The following is a 15,874-nucleotide window of genomic DNA, read 5'->3' on the forward strand; positions in this document are numbered from 1 at the left end:
GTGGGATCTTCCCGGACCAGGGATCAAACCCATGTCCCCTGCATTGGCAGGCAGATTCTTAACCACTGTGTCACCAGGGAAGTCCACCATGATTTCTTTCTATTACCAGTGGGGTCCTGGGAATATCAGAAATGTCTTTCAGAACCTTCAGATGGAATTCTTCTGGACCTAGAAGCCTGAAATCAGTCAAAGCTAGATGCCCTCTTACTATCTACTATCTAGTTTCTTATACTTTTTTCCTAGCTTTTCCATTAAAGAGCATCCTCTTGTTACACAAGTTAGGAGATTAAAAAGAAGACATGCTAGCTGTTTCTTATGATCTATCATTTCGACTTGCTTAAGTTGTGGATCTGTGGCTTCTTTCTTACTTCTGGCTGTGATTATCTCGAAGAATCGTCTACGTTGTCATTAGTTTTTCCTTCTTCTAAGCATCAATCATCCTAAAAATCCTATTCATCCTCTGACAACCCAAGAGGTTCCTGACTCTCTCTTCTACTTGACCTTTATTACGAGTTCCTCCTTCTGACTTAAAAAAAAAATCAAAAACAAAAACTAAGCCCCAGTAGGAGTGGCTTAAGGGGGTGGGGGGAAGGGGAAGTGTGAGGTGAGACTGGGGAAAGGGAGGTTTAGCTCCATCATAATTTCCACCTGCCACTATTCCCCCCCAAATTCTTTGATATGGCTAATTACTGTCTTTTCTCAATCACTAAAAGTGCTATCTAAATATATTTAGATAAAAGCCCCATTCTACTCTGACCCCCTTCCTTACCAGTGTGCTTCTCAAACTTTTCATATAAAAAAGCCTGGGGAATTCATTCCTTTAGGTGGTACATTGCCCATTAGAATCTTAAACCATCACCGTTAGTTTGCTTCTGTACTAATATTGTTGCCCGAATTAAGAAGATACCATCTGGGGGCTTCCCTGGTGGCGCAGTGGTTAAGAATCCACCTGCCAATGCAGGGGACACGGGTTCCAGCCCTGGTCTGGGAAGATCCCACATGCCACGGAGCAACTAAGCCCGTGCGCCACAACTATTGAGCCTGTGCTCTAGAGCCCGTGAGCCACAACTACTGAGCCTGCGTGCTGCAACTAATGAAGCCCAAGCGTCTAGAGCCCGTGCTCCACAACAAGAGAAGCCACCACAATGAGAAGCCTGAGCACCGCAACAAAGAGTAGCCCCTGCTCGCGGCAACTAGAGAAAGCCCGCGCGCAGCAACGAAGACCCAACGGCAGCCAAAAAAATTAAAATTAAATAAATAAATAAATAAACAAAATAAATTAAAAAAAAAAAGAAGATACCATCTGTGCCCACACCTTTCAAATAAATATTCTAATCATATTTATACAACTAAATAGTGTATTTCCATATACCTAACTCATTCAACTACTACGTTACTTCCTGTTCCCTTCTGTGGCAGAGACAGCTACTTTTCCACTAAAAATGCCTTCTTCCCTTCTATGGTGTAAAGTTGTCACTGGAAGGTAGCTGCCCTGTCAAGGACTATTTGTCTCAGTTCTACCTACAACCAGATACAAGCATATGACTCAATCAGTGTAAGGAGAACTGATGTGTGCCAGAGTTTTTAAGAAGCATGGCTGCTAAAGATAGAGATTATGATATAAAGAAAAGAAATCCACTTATTCTTACTTCTCCTTAACATTTACGAGTCACTGCTAAACCGAATCTCAGTTTCTTCATCAGACTCAAGTAGAGTGTTTATCTGAATTCATCCTGAGCATTAATGCCATTGTTTAGCACTGGGCCTGCCACTCCAAGGAGTCTTGAGGTTACTTACTGCATGAGTTTTCAGTGAGAAGCTGGCTGCTGACACTCCTTTCTCCTATGCCCATGGTAAGCAAATATTGCCAGCGAACTGCTGTACTTGCCCATACTTTAAAAATATTTAATACGTGCCTACTATGTGCTGTTGTTCTAGATACTTGGGATAACTTCAGTAAACAAAATAAAGATCCCCACCCTCGTGGAGCTTACCTAGTGGAAGTCATTCTAAGCTCATACAGTTGGTACAACAGGGTATTTTATTTATTTTTTGGCTGCGCTGCGTGGCATGCAGGATTCTAGTTCCCCCAACCAGGGATGGAACCCATGCTCCCTGCAGTGGGAGCGTGGACTCTTCACCACTGGACCACTGGGGAGTCCCTGGCACAACAGTTTAAAACCTATCTGCTAACCCTTATGTAGACTCAATAAACACAGGCAGTGATGGAACTGTTGGCAGTGATGTGTGGAGTTGTACTGCGGATATTCTGTGTGGGATAATAATGCAACAAAATCAAGCTGTATTCCCATAGAAAACAATGCTCCAGCTTATAAGAGAGAACAAAGGGTACATTCTTAGATACAACGGAAGAAATAAAAGGAAGCCAAAGAAGAAAAGGCTTCTAAGGTGGTGAAGGAAATCACTGTCAATGGAACTTGACACAGTGGCAAAAGAGTAGCAAACAAAATTTCCATTTAGAGCTTTAGATGAGACTCTTCATGCAGAAAGTGAGGAATTCATGGAACAATAAGATTTAAAGGAACAAACCAGGGCTTCCCTGGTGGCGCAGTGGTTAAGAATCCACCTGCCAATGCGGGGGACATGGGTTCGAGCCCTGGTCCGGGAAGATCCCACATGCCGCAGAGCAACTAGGCCCGTGTGCCACAACTACTGAGCCTGCGCGTGCCTAGAGCCCGTGCTCTGCAGCAAGAGAAGCCACCACAATGAGAAGCCTGCGCACCACAACGAAGAGGAGTCCCCGCTGGCCGCAACCAGAGAAAAGCCCGCGCGCAGCAACGAAGACCCAACGCAGCCAAAAAAATAAAATAAGTAATAAAAATTTTAAATAAATAAATAAAAGAACAAGCCAATGTGGAAGAATTCTACTGGATTTCCTTAAGAAGGAAATGCAGCTTTGAATGTTGGTGAGTCTGTACCAAGGTGCAGGAAACCACCATCCTACTGACAGAGCAAATCAGAAAGTGTGCTCTCTTTCTGCAGCATGTACCTGAAACATGATGGAGGACAATTTAGACAATACAGAGCTTCCATCTATTTCTACTAACTCATCTAGGAATAAATCATATACTTAGTAGAAAAGAAGGCAATATTGCACAGAAGGAAAACTGATTTGAGCATAAACTATATATATGTATATAAATATATATGGGGGGAGGCTGACTATAGACATACAGACTATATGTATACTTTACAAACCCAAACTTACAAAAGAACCACATTTACTCCAGTTGAGTTAGAGTAATAACCCACTTCTGCATGCTCCTTTGTTCCTATGATGAATTTTTTCTTTTTGGCTATGCCACACAGCTTGTGGGAGGCTTGTGGGATCTTGGTTCCCCGACCAGGGATTGAACCCAGGCCCTCGGCAGTGAAAGCGTAGAGTTCTAACCACTGGACAGCCAGGGAATTCCCTGATGAATTAAATTTAGATAGGAAAAAAACTTGATTGGAAGAACATGCAAACACTGTCTCTGTAATGTGGGCTGTAGCTACAGTTTAGTTAGTGTAATAACCCAATTTTTTAGCTCATATAATAGTTGACCTCAACACCCATTATGAAATATGCACCACAAAGCTAATTCCATTAAAAAGAAAAGTGTAAGTGTTGAAAATTCTCAGCCCAATACAAATGTACAGTTTAAGGAAGAAGGAAAAAGATAAAAAATCGCCCTTTCCATCATTGCTCCTTATCCCTAAGGAAGGTGTCTTATAGGAAACAGTCTTGCTGTCAGTTATTCAGTCACATCAACGAGTCATGTGACCTTAGCAAATTACATATACTTACTGATCCTCAGTTTCTTTGTGTGTCATAAAAGCCTATCTCCAGAGGGCTGTCGGCGCAGTAGCAGCGAGCAGCAGCGTCCGCGCGCTCCGGCGAGGGGCAGCAGGAGCTAGAGCCGAGCGCGGACCCAGCCCCGGACCCACCGCCGCCCCAGGCCGCCTAGCAGAGCCCCAGCCATGGCACACCAGCTCCTGTGCTGCGAGATGGAGACCATCCGCCGGGCGTACCCCGATGCCAACCTCCTCAACGACCGGGTGCTGCGGGCCATGCTCAAGGCGGAGGAGACCTGCGCGCCCTCGGTGTCCTACTTCAAGTGTGTGCAGAAGGAGATCCTGCCGTCCATGCGGAAGATCGTAGCCACCTGGATGCTGGAGGTCTGCGAGGAGCAGAAGTGCGAGGAAGAGGTCTTCCCGCTGGCCATGAACTACCTGGACCGCTTCCTGTCCCTGGAGCCCGTGAAAAAGAGCCGCCTGCAGCTGCTGGGGGCCACCTGCATGTTCGTCGCCTCGAAGATGAAGGAGACCATCCCCCTGACGGCCGAGAAGCTGTGCATCTACACTGACAACTCCATCCGGCCCGACGAGCTGCTGCAAATGGAGCTGGTCTTGGTGAACAAACTGAAGTGGAACCTGGCTGCCACGACCCCGCACGACTTCATTGAACACTTCCTCTCCAAAATGCCGGTGGTCGAGGAGAACAAACAGATCATCCGCAAACACGCGCAGACCTTCGTTGCCCTCTGTGCCACAGATGTGAAGTTCATTTCCAACCCGCCCTCCATGGTGGCTGCCGGGAGCGTGGTGGCCGCAGTGCAAGGCCTGCACCTGGGAAGCGCCAACAGCTTCCTGTAGTATCACCGCCTGACGCGGTTCCTCTCCAAAGTGATCAGGTGTGAGCCGGACTGCCTCCGCGCCTGCCAGGAGCAGATCGAAGCCCTCCTGGAGTCCAGCCTGCGCCAGGCCCAGCAGCAGAACTTGGACCCCAAGGCCGCGGAGGAGGAGGAGGAGGAGGAGGAGGTGGACCTGGCCTGCACGCCCACCGACGTGCGTGACGTGGACATTTGAGGGCGCCGCGGCGGGGGAGGGGCCGGCCCGGGCTCCGCGGACAGAGCCGCCCAGGCCCGGCCGCCGTCGGAAGGCAGCCTGCTCCTTAGTGTCTTGGTGTTTTCCTTTGCCCTTTCTCCCTTCTGTCTCTGAGTTAAGCAAAAGAAAAGAAACGTTCCCAAAAACCTATCTTTAAGGAGGAAAAAAAAAAAAAAAAAAAGGAGAGGAAAAAATAGAATTTGTATAACCCTGAGCTGGAGGGGGGAGGAGCGTTGTGCTACAAAAATAGAGGATGTTATAGCCCGTAATCAACTAGTTTTTATATTCACGTGTTTGTGTCTCTGTGTTATAAGGATAGGCGTTAACACAAGGAGCGAGTCTGCAGGGGAGGATTAGATTTGATTCTTCATGTGTTTCAAACAAACAAACAAAAAGCATAAAAACGTTTAAAAAACAAAATAGGAAAAAGTCCACAGCCCATTTTTAAGGTAGAAGAGGGTTTTAGATAGACCTCTACCCGTGTGCTTTTCCTAAGGGCACAGCTTTAAAGCGGTTCTAGGCATCCTGTATCTCGCTTATGCATGTAGTCACTTTATAAGTCATTTGTTTATTTTATTTCGTAGGTAGGCATGTAACCTTGACCTTGTCCATGGCTGATGTAACCTCTCGGCTAGGGTAGCGTAGAGTTCGGCATTTTCAAGGTCTGATCCTCTTTCTGCGTGTGGACCAACCACCTGAGGGGTTTGTCGGGCGCCAGCCTGCACCTCGGTGACGGAAGGCCACCTCCGACTCCTAGCGTCCGCTACTAGAAAGAGAAACCGCAATAGTGACCTAATATATTCTATTTTTATAATCTTCATATTTTTGTAGTTTCCTGTTTATGAGGTGCTGGTTTTTCACCCAACAGATCTGCAGCCTGCTCACATCCAGGTGAAATCTACAGCTGTTTTTTTGTTTTTTGTTTTTGTTTTTTTGTTCCTTCTCAATATTCCAAAACCATTCCATTTCAAAGCACTTTCAGTCTCTAGGTGACATCTCTGTGTATGTTGTGTGTGGAGGGGGCGGGGAACGGTTTCTTAATGGAATGGTTTGGGAATATTCCAGTACTTGGGTGCAGACAGGATGGCGAGGCAGGTGCTTGTCAATATGGTGTTAGCGAAAGGGAGATGATATTTTGGAGGGCTAGGTTCCGGTCCAGGAGAAGAAAACGTGCATTCATTCTCACACTGCCAGGATGATGTGTTCCTTTCCTTTTCTGTAGAGAAGTTGAAGTTTAGGGATCCTTCAGTGCCAACTGGTGTTTGAAAGTAGGGGCCTTAAAGGTTTACCTAGAGAACCAGCAGTTTCAGAGTTATCTTTAGATGTTTTGCAACGGAAGGTTTTTAAACACTAAAATATATAATTTATAGTTAAGGCTAAAAAGAATATTTATTGCAGAGGATGTTCGTAAGGCCAGTATGATTTATAAAGTAATGCAATCTCCCCTTGATTTACACACACACACACACACACACACACTCTTCTGCCTTAGATGTTGCAGGTGTAGGACAGTTTGTTAAAGTTAGGTCCTTTTATAAGAGAGGGAAAAAAATCCCGAGAAAAAAACACAAAGACGTGGATTTGGCTAATTTGGCCTGATTGGCTTTTCGCAGAGTGACCCAACTGGAGAGGTGTCAGAGTTATAAGCACAATTAGGATGCTGGAAACAAGTTCAGTTCCAAGTTCAGTTCCAATACGATCTCATCCCCGAACCCTCCTTTCAAAAAAGAAATTTAGCAACCGCTAGATAATTTGCACATCTTGGCTATGTACCTTTTTGTAATTATTCTGTAGGGAGTGTTGAAGGGAGCGAGGAGGTGAGGGAGGAAGTGTGCGGAGGGGAGGTGGGCGGGGACCACGCGAGGGACAGGCTGCGGCTCCATTTTCTTTATTCGCTGCTACCGATGACTTCCCAGTACAGTTTGGAAACAGAAAAAAAAAATAAATAAAAGCCTATCTTATGCATGATTCCTCTGTGTTTCTGGAATGCCTTTTCAAAGATTTAAGTTAAACGTGAAAATGTATATGAATGTATAGCAAAGCATCTGACATAAAACAGGCTTTCTTGGGACTTCCCTGGTGGTCCAGTGGTAAAGAATCCGCCTTCCAACGCAGGGGACGGGGGTTCAATCCCTGGTCGGGGAACTAAGATCCCACATGCTGCAGGGCAACTAAGTCCCCACACCACAACTACTGAGCTCGCGTGCCTCAATGAGAGAGTCCGTGTGCCGCAAACTACAGAGCCCACGTGCTCTGAAGCCCACACGCCACAACTAGAGAGAAGCCCGTGTGCCAAAACGAAGAGCCCACGCCGCAATGAAAGATCCCGCATGCTGCAACTAAGACCCAACGCAGCCAAAAAATTTTTTAAAAGAAAATAAATAAATAAAATCTAAAAATAAAAAATAAAACAGGCTTTCCTCCGTCTTTACCCAATACGTAACAGAAGGAGTGAATGGGTGGGAAAAAGAAAAAAGGACACAAAAAAGAAAATTATAAACTTCATACTACATCCACTTCTCATTTTTCCTCTTCTACTCTCCTCATTTTTGTTTCTCATTCCCAATCTTTTGACCTGTTTCCATTTCTCACACTGGGTCAGGGTAGGAAGCAAGTTTCACAGTGCCTAGCAAGCAGGTGGGAGGAACTAGGGAAGCTTCTGTCCTTAAATTAAGCTCAGAGTCCTAGCATCCTAATATGGAGCTCATAACAGTGATTTTTAAATAGTGAAAAGCAGGGAAGGTGGTGAGGGAGGACGACTGGCAAGGCTACAGGTTATCCACTGTATAATCAGAGCGTTTAGTAGGCCAAGTATTTCATTTGCTCAAAGAGCTCAGCAAATTAAAAAAAAAAAAAAAACACACACAAAAACACAAAACTTAAAATCAATCAGAACATATTTACCACAGAAACACTGTTGTATCTTTATGTTAGGTTTTTACAAGTAAACTCCAATGCGCTGCCCAGAAATCTAACCAAAAAGGCTAACCTTACAGAAAAGAACTTTTTCTGGGAAAAATATTCTGATTTTCCACCTTATAATTTTAGTTTCTTTTCTTTTCCTTCCTTCGCTTTCTTTCTACAAAATCTATTATGCAAACCTTAAAAAGCTAACCATTTTCAAATGCCCATGCTTATTTTGTTCTAAACGTTAACTACATGTATTAAAGGAAAATATCCAAAACAATTAGTCTGCGCTTTTGTCAATTAAAAAAGATGTTTTAATGTCAGTGACTCTTTTCCCGATACAATGCAGCAAAGCTGTCATCCAGTCATGACTACCTGTTAACTGACATCACAACTATGTGTGCCAATGAATCATTCAGTCCTTTTCTAATTTTACTGCAAAATAAATCTGAAATGTTTTTTTAAAAGCCTTGCTTTCAAATGTGTTTTCTTATAGTAAATCTTCTGTATAGGTGTTGTGGAGCCTGTGTATGTGAGTCACAAGTATCTGTAATGAAATAACATCTAGAAAAACATCAAGTCTTCCTGCCTAGAGAATTGAATCGGTTTACTTGAGGCTAAATCTATGTAGTACAAAGGGATTTATTAAAGCTTCAGATGTATCACACCCTAATACCATCAAAAACCAGAGAAGTATTCTAATGGATTATCACACTAAAAAGATCAATCTAAAAAATTTATAACAGCCTCATAATTATAGCCAGTTCCACCCAACTGTGAATTCCTAGAAGGTAGTAGTCATGCTGCAATCATTTTTATAACATCAAAACTGGCATAGTATTTGTTGCACCACAGGTTTAATAAATGTCCACTTAATGAATGGAATACACTTTATTTGCCTGAGAAAGTCCAGGGTCAAGTCTGTGGGTCAGTTTTTTATCCTAACTTTTATTTACCTGATATCTAATTGTATTTCAAATTCTAGACTCTAAAACATTTCCTTAAAATTTTATCAATATAAAAACTTCAACTGCAGTAGAGCCACATATTTAAATAAGGCTGAAAGAATATTAGAAAACATCTGGCCCAACTGTACCCCAGTTTCAAATGGTGAAACTGAGGCCTATGAAGTTCAATGAATTGACCAAGGCCACATAGCTCTTCACTGTCACAAGTGGAATTAAAATCCCGATGGTCTTCTACCTTTTAGTCTTGTCCTTATTACACCATGTTACCTTCTCTGTTCCTTTTCAAATGCCTGACTGCTATTAATTAAAAAGTATCCATAATGAGAAAATACTAATTGCATCAGAACAAATGTAAGAAATCAATAAACTTGGGACTTCCCTGGTGGCGCAGTGGTTGAGAATCCACCTGCCAATGCAGGGGACATGGGTTCGATCCCTGGTCCGGGAAGATCCCACATGCCGCGGAGCAACTAAGCCCATGTGCCGTAACTACTGAGCCTGCGCTCTAGAGCCCACGAGCCACAACTCCTGTGCCCTCGCACTGCAACTACTGAAGCCCGCGTGGCTGGAGCTCGTGCTCCGCAACAAGAGAAGCCCGCGCACCACAACGAAGAGTGGCCCCGCTCTCCACAACTGGAGAAAGCCCGCACAGCAATGAAGACCCAACACAGCCAAAAAAAAATCAATAAACTTGCCATGAAACAGTTTAAGGATTAACTTACGCAGCAAGAGCCACCAATTTTCTCCACCCCACCGCAATTTCTACTTAACGCTAAGAAACTAAAAGTTACATTAAAAAATTAGAGAAGTGACAAGCCTCTGTAATCAGTTTAAGAAAACCTAAGGTCTACATATACTGTTAGGAACAGAGGCTGAAACCAGACAATCTTTAGGTTTCAGTGGTCAGTCTTTTCCTCCCAGTACTTCCTGCCTCCACCCCCACCAATAATTCAGCAGACATACCCTATGACCTATGCATTCTTTCACAGATTACATCAAGAAAACAAGGATTTCTTTTTCTTTTTGTCCTTGGAATATACGAATATTATCACAATTATAATACTGACTGTCACTAATACCATGATAGGATACCCCCGCCAAAAAAAAAATTTTTTTTTAATTTTTGGCTGCACTGTGTGGCATCAGGATCCCCGTTCTTCGACTAGAGATCGAACCTGCACCCCCTGCAATGGAAGCGTGGAGTCATAACCATTAGACCACCAGGGAAGTCCCCCAGATGTACTTTTTTTACAATCTAGGATCTTGGGCTTTCAACATTCACTAAAATAGTAAAAAAACACTTATTTAAAATAAACCTTACTAGAAACTAGTATAACCTCAACTACAAAGAGTTTCCAGTTTATGTTAGAAATATCAAAATGACCTTTAAGTTCACATTTAAAGTTTAAACTTTTTAAACAGTTTTATAAGATCATTTTCTAGACCAAAACTTTTGAGGGTTAAAGATCTAAAGAACTTGTTTTAACATCAGCTTCTGAAAAAGTACTAAGCTACTTTTGTAAAATTTTACTACAGGTATACCTTAAAAACATGTTGTGTGTGGAGAAAGTCTGTATATATAAACTCATAAATATACACAGAACCACATCCCTGAATACAACTCAAAAGGATTTATTCTATTAGGGACTGTTCTCAAAGATTCATATAAAACAGTTCCTTGCCACAGTGAGTACTAAGTCAAGTATATCACAGTCATGGAAAGAAATAATTAGAATGCAAGGAGAAATGTGCTTTGATACCAGCGTTCTGTGGGAGCACAGAGAAGGGGGTCAACACACCACTGTCTTGTTAAGTATGTGCCACGATAACAATGTGTACTTGTTAATGTTCAAGTGGACAGTCTTCCGTACTTCTTCCTTCCTTCTGGTTATACCAGTTTGAGAGCTACTTCTCCCAATACTCTCTATTCCCCATCCCAAATTAGCCAAATCCTGAACCACTAAATTCCAAAGCCAGAACGAGCAACAGGAATTGTCTAGATTTTCCAACGGTAGTGGTAAACGAGAGGACAAGATGCTGCTGCTCTTTGCTTGGCACACTGAGCAACGTTTCAGAGGCAGCAAAATTTGCCTGCGGCCTCTTCCAGTCTGGGGCTTGCCATAGAGAGCTGATGCTGTATCTGCGTTTGCTGAGGTCCATCTTCTCACACCCCAGGAATAAAGAACAACAGGAAAAATAATCTAGGGTTCCTACTTGCAAAACTCCAGCAGTCACAGGGGATATGCCATGTGCAGCTAGTTCTAGAAATAATCCCTTTTGAAGGTCTTCCACTTCCTGGAAGAAAAGCAGGGAGTCCAAAGAACCTGCATATCAGCTCTGCCACCCGCCAAGCAACAGTAACAGCAGCAGCACTTTGAAGAGACAAGGGTTAAAACAGCACAGAGTATATGGTATACGCTTCAGAGAACCTGAAATCACATATATACTCAAATTAGGGAAACTGAAGGGCACTGCTGTCCCGGGCTGGGGGGCGGGGGGAGGGAGCAGAGGCATAGCTCAGCCCATCAGTATCCTCACTGTACCTTATCCTGTACTCTGAAATTACAGGATTCCCTTTCTTTCCTGGAGTGAGCGTCAAGATCTTAAAGAATAACACCAGGTAAACCTAACCCAGACCAGGATGTGTTGCTATCAAGTCTGCTAGTTCCAAGACAACAGTGGCGCTGCTGCAGCCAACGATTCCTTGGCACACAGACACGTTAAAATGATCCTGGCAGCGGCACTGGCTCTTCTCTTTCACCCTCTTGTTACTCTAGCTCCTTTTGCTAAATCTGCCTCTGAGTTTAGACAGGAGCTGGATGGTTCATAATCACCCAGCAGCTGTAGCTGAGCAATAGGCAGCCTAATTGTGGCGCCAGAGCAGCTGAGAGGAAGAAAAGAGAGACTACATACCCTACGACAGCCACACAAACCGCCGCACACACTACCAATCAGATACTAAGGTACTTTAACAGGAACAGATGATTTCCTTTAAAGAAAAGCAGTTGTACCTCGCTAGAGGAACTTGTATTTGTATTACAGACCTGTTTAAACGTGAACTGAAGGTGACCTAAGCCATGTAGGGTTCTGAACAATGGAAGATCTTAACTAAAACTTCCTGTAAATATTCACACAACAAAGCCAGCACCACAAACATCACCTTTGTAACATAACTGAAAGTTCCTGTGATATAAGAACTTGGTACAGCCATGATCTCCTCTTCAGCTCTACATTACCACAGTGCAAAGCAACCACACCAACAACTACCGCAGCAAGCCATTACACAAAGCAAGTAAAGTAGCATAAGGCAGCGATTCACAGCATTTTGGAAACTCCAACACCATAATGTCATTTGAAACAAAACACCATTTCTTTAGGTGCTATACAGCACATCTTCATAAAGTCTGAGTAAATGAAAACTTATTTTATGCTGAGAATTTTAAGACATCCTTAAGAATATCAAATCGCAGGCTGAAATTACCAATCTAAAGAATTATTGTTCCAGAAAACTGAAAATGGATGAAAGACTTATTACCTTGATGCCATAGTTAAATTTTGAGTCCTAACTGTCATGTTACCATAATCTTCTGAAAAATAGGGCATATTTTATATTTGATGACAGAACAGTGTTCCCTAGTTTAATAAACATATTTTGATTACCTACTATTTGTCATGTACAACATACAAAACTGAAGAGGATTTAAAGTTAGTTAAACCTGGTGTATTTCCTCAAAATATTAACATAATTAACATATGTTATTTACCTGTGAAAGTAGTTACATACGCCAGCTGGTATTTCCCAGTTATGGTTTAATAGGTCTAACCCTGTTTGCAAAGGGCAGCCCAGCAGTATTCTAAAGTCAGTCACCAAATAGTAAGTCCTTTAGCGAAACACCTTATACACTGTAAAGTACATTACACACAGGCTTCTTTAAAAAGGGGAAAAAAAAAAGTTTCACATAAACTAAAACACAGACACAGAAAAGCAATCATGGCTTAATGAACTATACGCTTGAACTATACCACCATCAGGGTAAAGAACTTTGCCACCACTTCAGGAGCCAGGTCCCAATCACCGCCTCCTCCCTCCTCTTTTATCTTTACTTTTACAGAAATCACTTCCTTGCAGGTTTTTAAAAAATACATAGTTTTACCCCCCGAGTTTGCATTCCTAGATACCAGACCTTAATACTGCTCTCTAAAAATTTTTGACGTTAGGCTTCTTTTTTTAACATAATGCTAATAGAAACTAATAATAAATAACGTCTACGCTAAACAGACTCACTAGATTAAGAGCTAAACATATTTATAAAAAAAATTACATTAATAAATTATTTACTGCCTAAAAGGATGCAAATTTGAACTCTACATAAACAACTCTTAAAGCATGTGTCGGTAATATTTCATTTACACTGGGTCCTTGCTATCTTTTAGGATATTTATTCTTTTAACATTACATACCATGAAGGAGATTTATTTGCATAGACGTTGATTTTTTAGCTTGAGAATTCACTGATTTAAAAAAAAAAAAAACTTGAACCATGTATTAATATTATACGTCAGCCATAAGACAAATTCCACCTATCCCAGAAGATAGGTCAAAGCTGTAATTTCACTTTCGGTTGAACAGAAAGGAGTCAATTTTGTGGTTTATGAAGTCAGCAAAAACGTACTGCAAAATTAAAGCTATTATAACATTATGGTGGTTACGGCAGAGTACATATTTTAAGAGCCCTTTTATACTTTATCCTGGAAACATGAATGTGAACTGTCTTGTACTTAGATTCAGATCAAAGTCATTTGTTTTTTTTCAAATTTAGGACCCAGTGAATTGTCAACCAGCATTAAAAATCTCCACTGAGGTTTAGCTTATGTCCCAAAATTAAAATACAATTACACTTCCTTTTCTTAAAGGGTCAACTATGGCAGGGGTCTAATATATTAGTAAAAACAGAACAAAACATAAATAATGAAATATAACTTTCTTACAGAATAGATGAAAATCACATGTGACACGTACAAGATCCTTGGCTTCTAATACAAGACACTCCTTCATTACCTGTCCATTCAAAATGTTTCCTGTCCACTGTGTGCCAACCATTGTGCTAGTTAATACATTAGATTTACCACATACTTTGCCTTAAATGCCTATAGTCACGTGTACCTATTTAGTAATATTTTCCTTAGCGTGTAATTTAACCACAGATAATTTAACAGGATGGTTTAAACACACTTAGAATTATCAAGTTAACTTTGCCACTGCAATCCTGCAGTCGCAATGCACGAGTATACCACCATCATACACATGTATATGTGAGATCATCTATGTGAACACACATTCCGGTGGGAACATATACACATAATAAATGGCTTGAACATAAAGTTTGATTCCAGTGGAGACTCAGCTTTTCATTTCCCTAACAATTTATAAATCGTCAGACCGTGTGTCATGCCGTGCCTGTTTTAATTAATGAAGCAGAAAATAATTCTACCAAATCCAAACCATGTTGGGTCCCACCCACCACAGAACAAAAATTAAAGCAGTCCCTACCCTACATCGGATTTGATTTTCTAAGAGCTTCTTAAAACAACGTTGCCCCATGCCCAATAAAGCAAAAGCTGGAAGCAATTATCAAGAAGAAAAACACCCATTAAAACAAAATTTTCTGTAACACATGTGGACAGAGAACCGAACCAAATGGCAGACGGAGCGTCATAACACTAAAAGTGCACGCTGAACAGCATATTTCCCAACCCCCAACCCAAAACAAAGGAAAACTTTAACATGTTGCGGTTTTCAATCAAACCTAGCGCAGCGAGAGGCTCACCCGCTCGCCCCCCCTCCCCCGCCCGCTCTCCCGGCACAGTTGCCACCCCACGTCCGCCGACAGGCAGACCCCCGACCCCGGGGACGGGAAGGGGCCGCTGCTCCCGCCCCTTACTTCGGCCAAAAGAAACCTCGCCGGCCCCTCGCCGGGCGGCCAGCACGACCTCAGAGACGCGGGTGCGGGTGTCCCGGCGCTCCCAGGACCTTAGGTCGGACTTGGGCGGGACCGGGAAGGAATGGACTGGGCGGAGACCGAGGCAGAGGGCGAGCAGGTAGCGCCGGCAAGGACACACGCCCGTCGGGCGAGCCGGGCCGGGGGAGGGGAGAAGTTTCTCCCCAACTTCCCGACTCGGAGCCGGCGGGGAGCGGCGGCGCCTCCCCGCGCTGGCAGGCGCCGGGCCTAGCGCTGCGGGGCCGGGATCGGCCGCCTCCTGCTCCGCCCGCGGGGCCCCGAAGCGTCCTTACCTGCGCTCCAGCCGCGCTCGCATGAGTCGCCGCAGCGGCGGAGAAGGGTGGCGGGGAGGGGGCGGCGGGCGGAGGGGAGGCCCGCGGGGCCCTCTCCGTCCTCCACCTCCTCGTCCCGGGCGCCGAGCGGCAGCGACGACGGCACAGCCGGCCGGGAACTCGCTACTTCAGGAGGGAATTCCCGGGCTCCCCAACCCCGCGGCCTCACGCTCCACCTCCTCCCCGCGCGGTACCCGCCCTCACTCCCGGCCCCGCCCCCCCGTGCAGGGGCGGGGGCGGGCTACCTGCGCGCGCGGCCGCCCGCTCACCGGAACTCGCGCCGCGCCCGACCGGGCTCCCGCGACCCCGCCTTCCGACGCCGGCGCGCGTCCCTTCGGGTTGCGGGCCGCCCTCCAGCTGTCCCGGTCGGCGGCGAGACCGAGTCACTAATCCCGACCCAACATGGCGGCGGGGTCCGGGGCGGATTCCCGAGGCGGCGCAGGCTGAGGGGGCGTGAGGAGGAGGCGCTTCTCCACACGGAAAGCAGGCCCACAGCGCCCCCTCCCCACGCGCGGAACCTGCGGCTCGGCTGCCGCGGAAGATAGGGTGGGGTGCCTCGGCCTTACTCCTTTCCCCTCGCCCCGCTCTCTGTAGTGCCGAGGGCTTTGTTTTCGTGGGGGAGTACAGGAGTTTGGGGGTTGGCTGTTTGCTCTTCAGTACTATGCTTCCGCACCCTTTGTCGTGGATAGTAAAATCTCAGCCCAGCCAGGGGGGTGTTACTAACATCCTCATCACCAGCCTGATCGCCGTCCAGAAACGCTCGCGTCTGGCCTCCTTCCGA

At 44.6% G+C, this 15,874-nt stretch overlaps 2 protein-coding genes across 6 annotated transcripts in view; one reads left to right on the plus strand and one right to left on the minus strand.

Moving 5' to 3' along the window:
* YES1 (YES proto-oncogene 1, Src family tyrosine kinase) overlaps nucleotides 1-15,460 on the minus strand; it is a 78,727-nt gene extending 63,267 nt beyond the window's left edge. For 2 of the 5 annotated variants that reach the window (XM_061170178.1, XM_061170176.1), the window contains exon 1: nucleotides 15,055-15,267. The gene's annotated coding sequence lies outside the window, so the exon portion shown is untranslated. Of the gene's footprint in view, nucleotides 1-3,808; nucleotides 4,056-14,704; nucleotides 14,725-15,054; nucleotides 15,268-15,362 lie in introns of those variants that run through there. The other 3 variants (XM_061170179.1, XM_061170181.1, XM_061170180.1) reach the window with 3 other exon arrangements.
* Nucleotides 3,854-4,938, plus strand: LOC133075808 (G1/S-specific cyclin-D1-like). Its single transcript, XM_061170182.1, has one exon. It carries the CDS (start codon nucleotides 3,982-3,984, stop codon nucleotides 4,654-4,656), a length of 675 nt encoding a protein of 224 aa, XP_061026165.1. The 5' UTR covers nucleotides 3,854-3,981; the 3' UTR covers nucleotides 4,657-4,938.
* Nucleotides 15,461-15,874: the final 414 nt, after the last annotated feature.

Source organism: Eubalaena glacialis, chromosome 15 (assembly GCF_028564815.1).
Source record: "Eubalaena glacialis isolate mEubGla1 chromosome 15, mEubGla1.1.hap2.+ XY, whole genome shotgun sequence".
In the NCBI taxonomy this organism is placed as follows: domain Eukaryota; kingdom Metazoa; phylum Chordata; class Mammalia; order Artiodactyla; family Balaenidae; genus Eubalaena; species Eubalaena glacialis.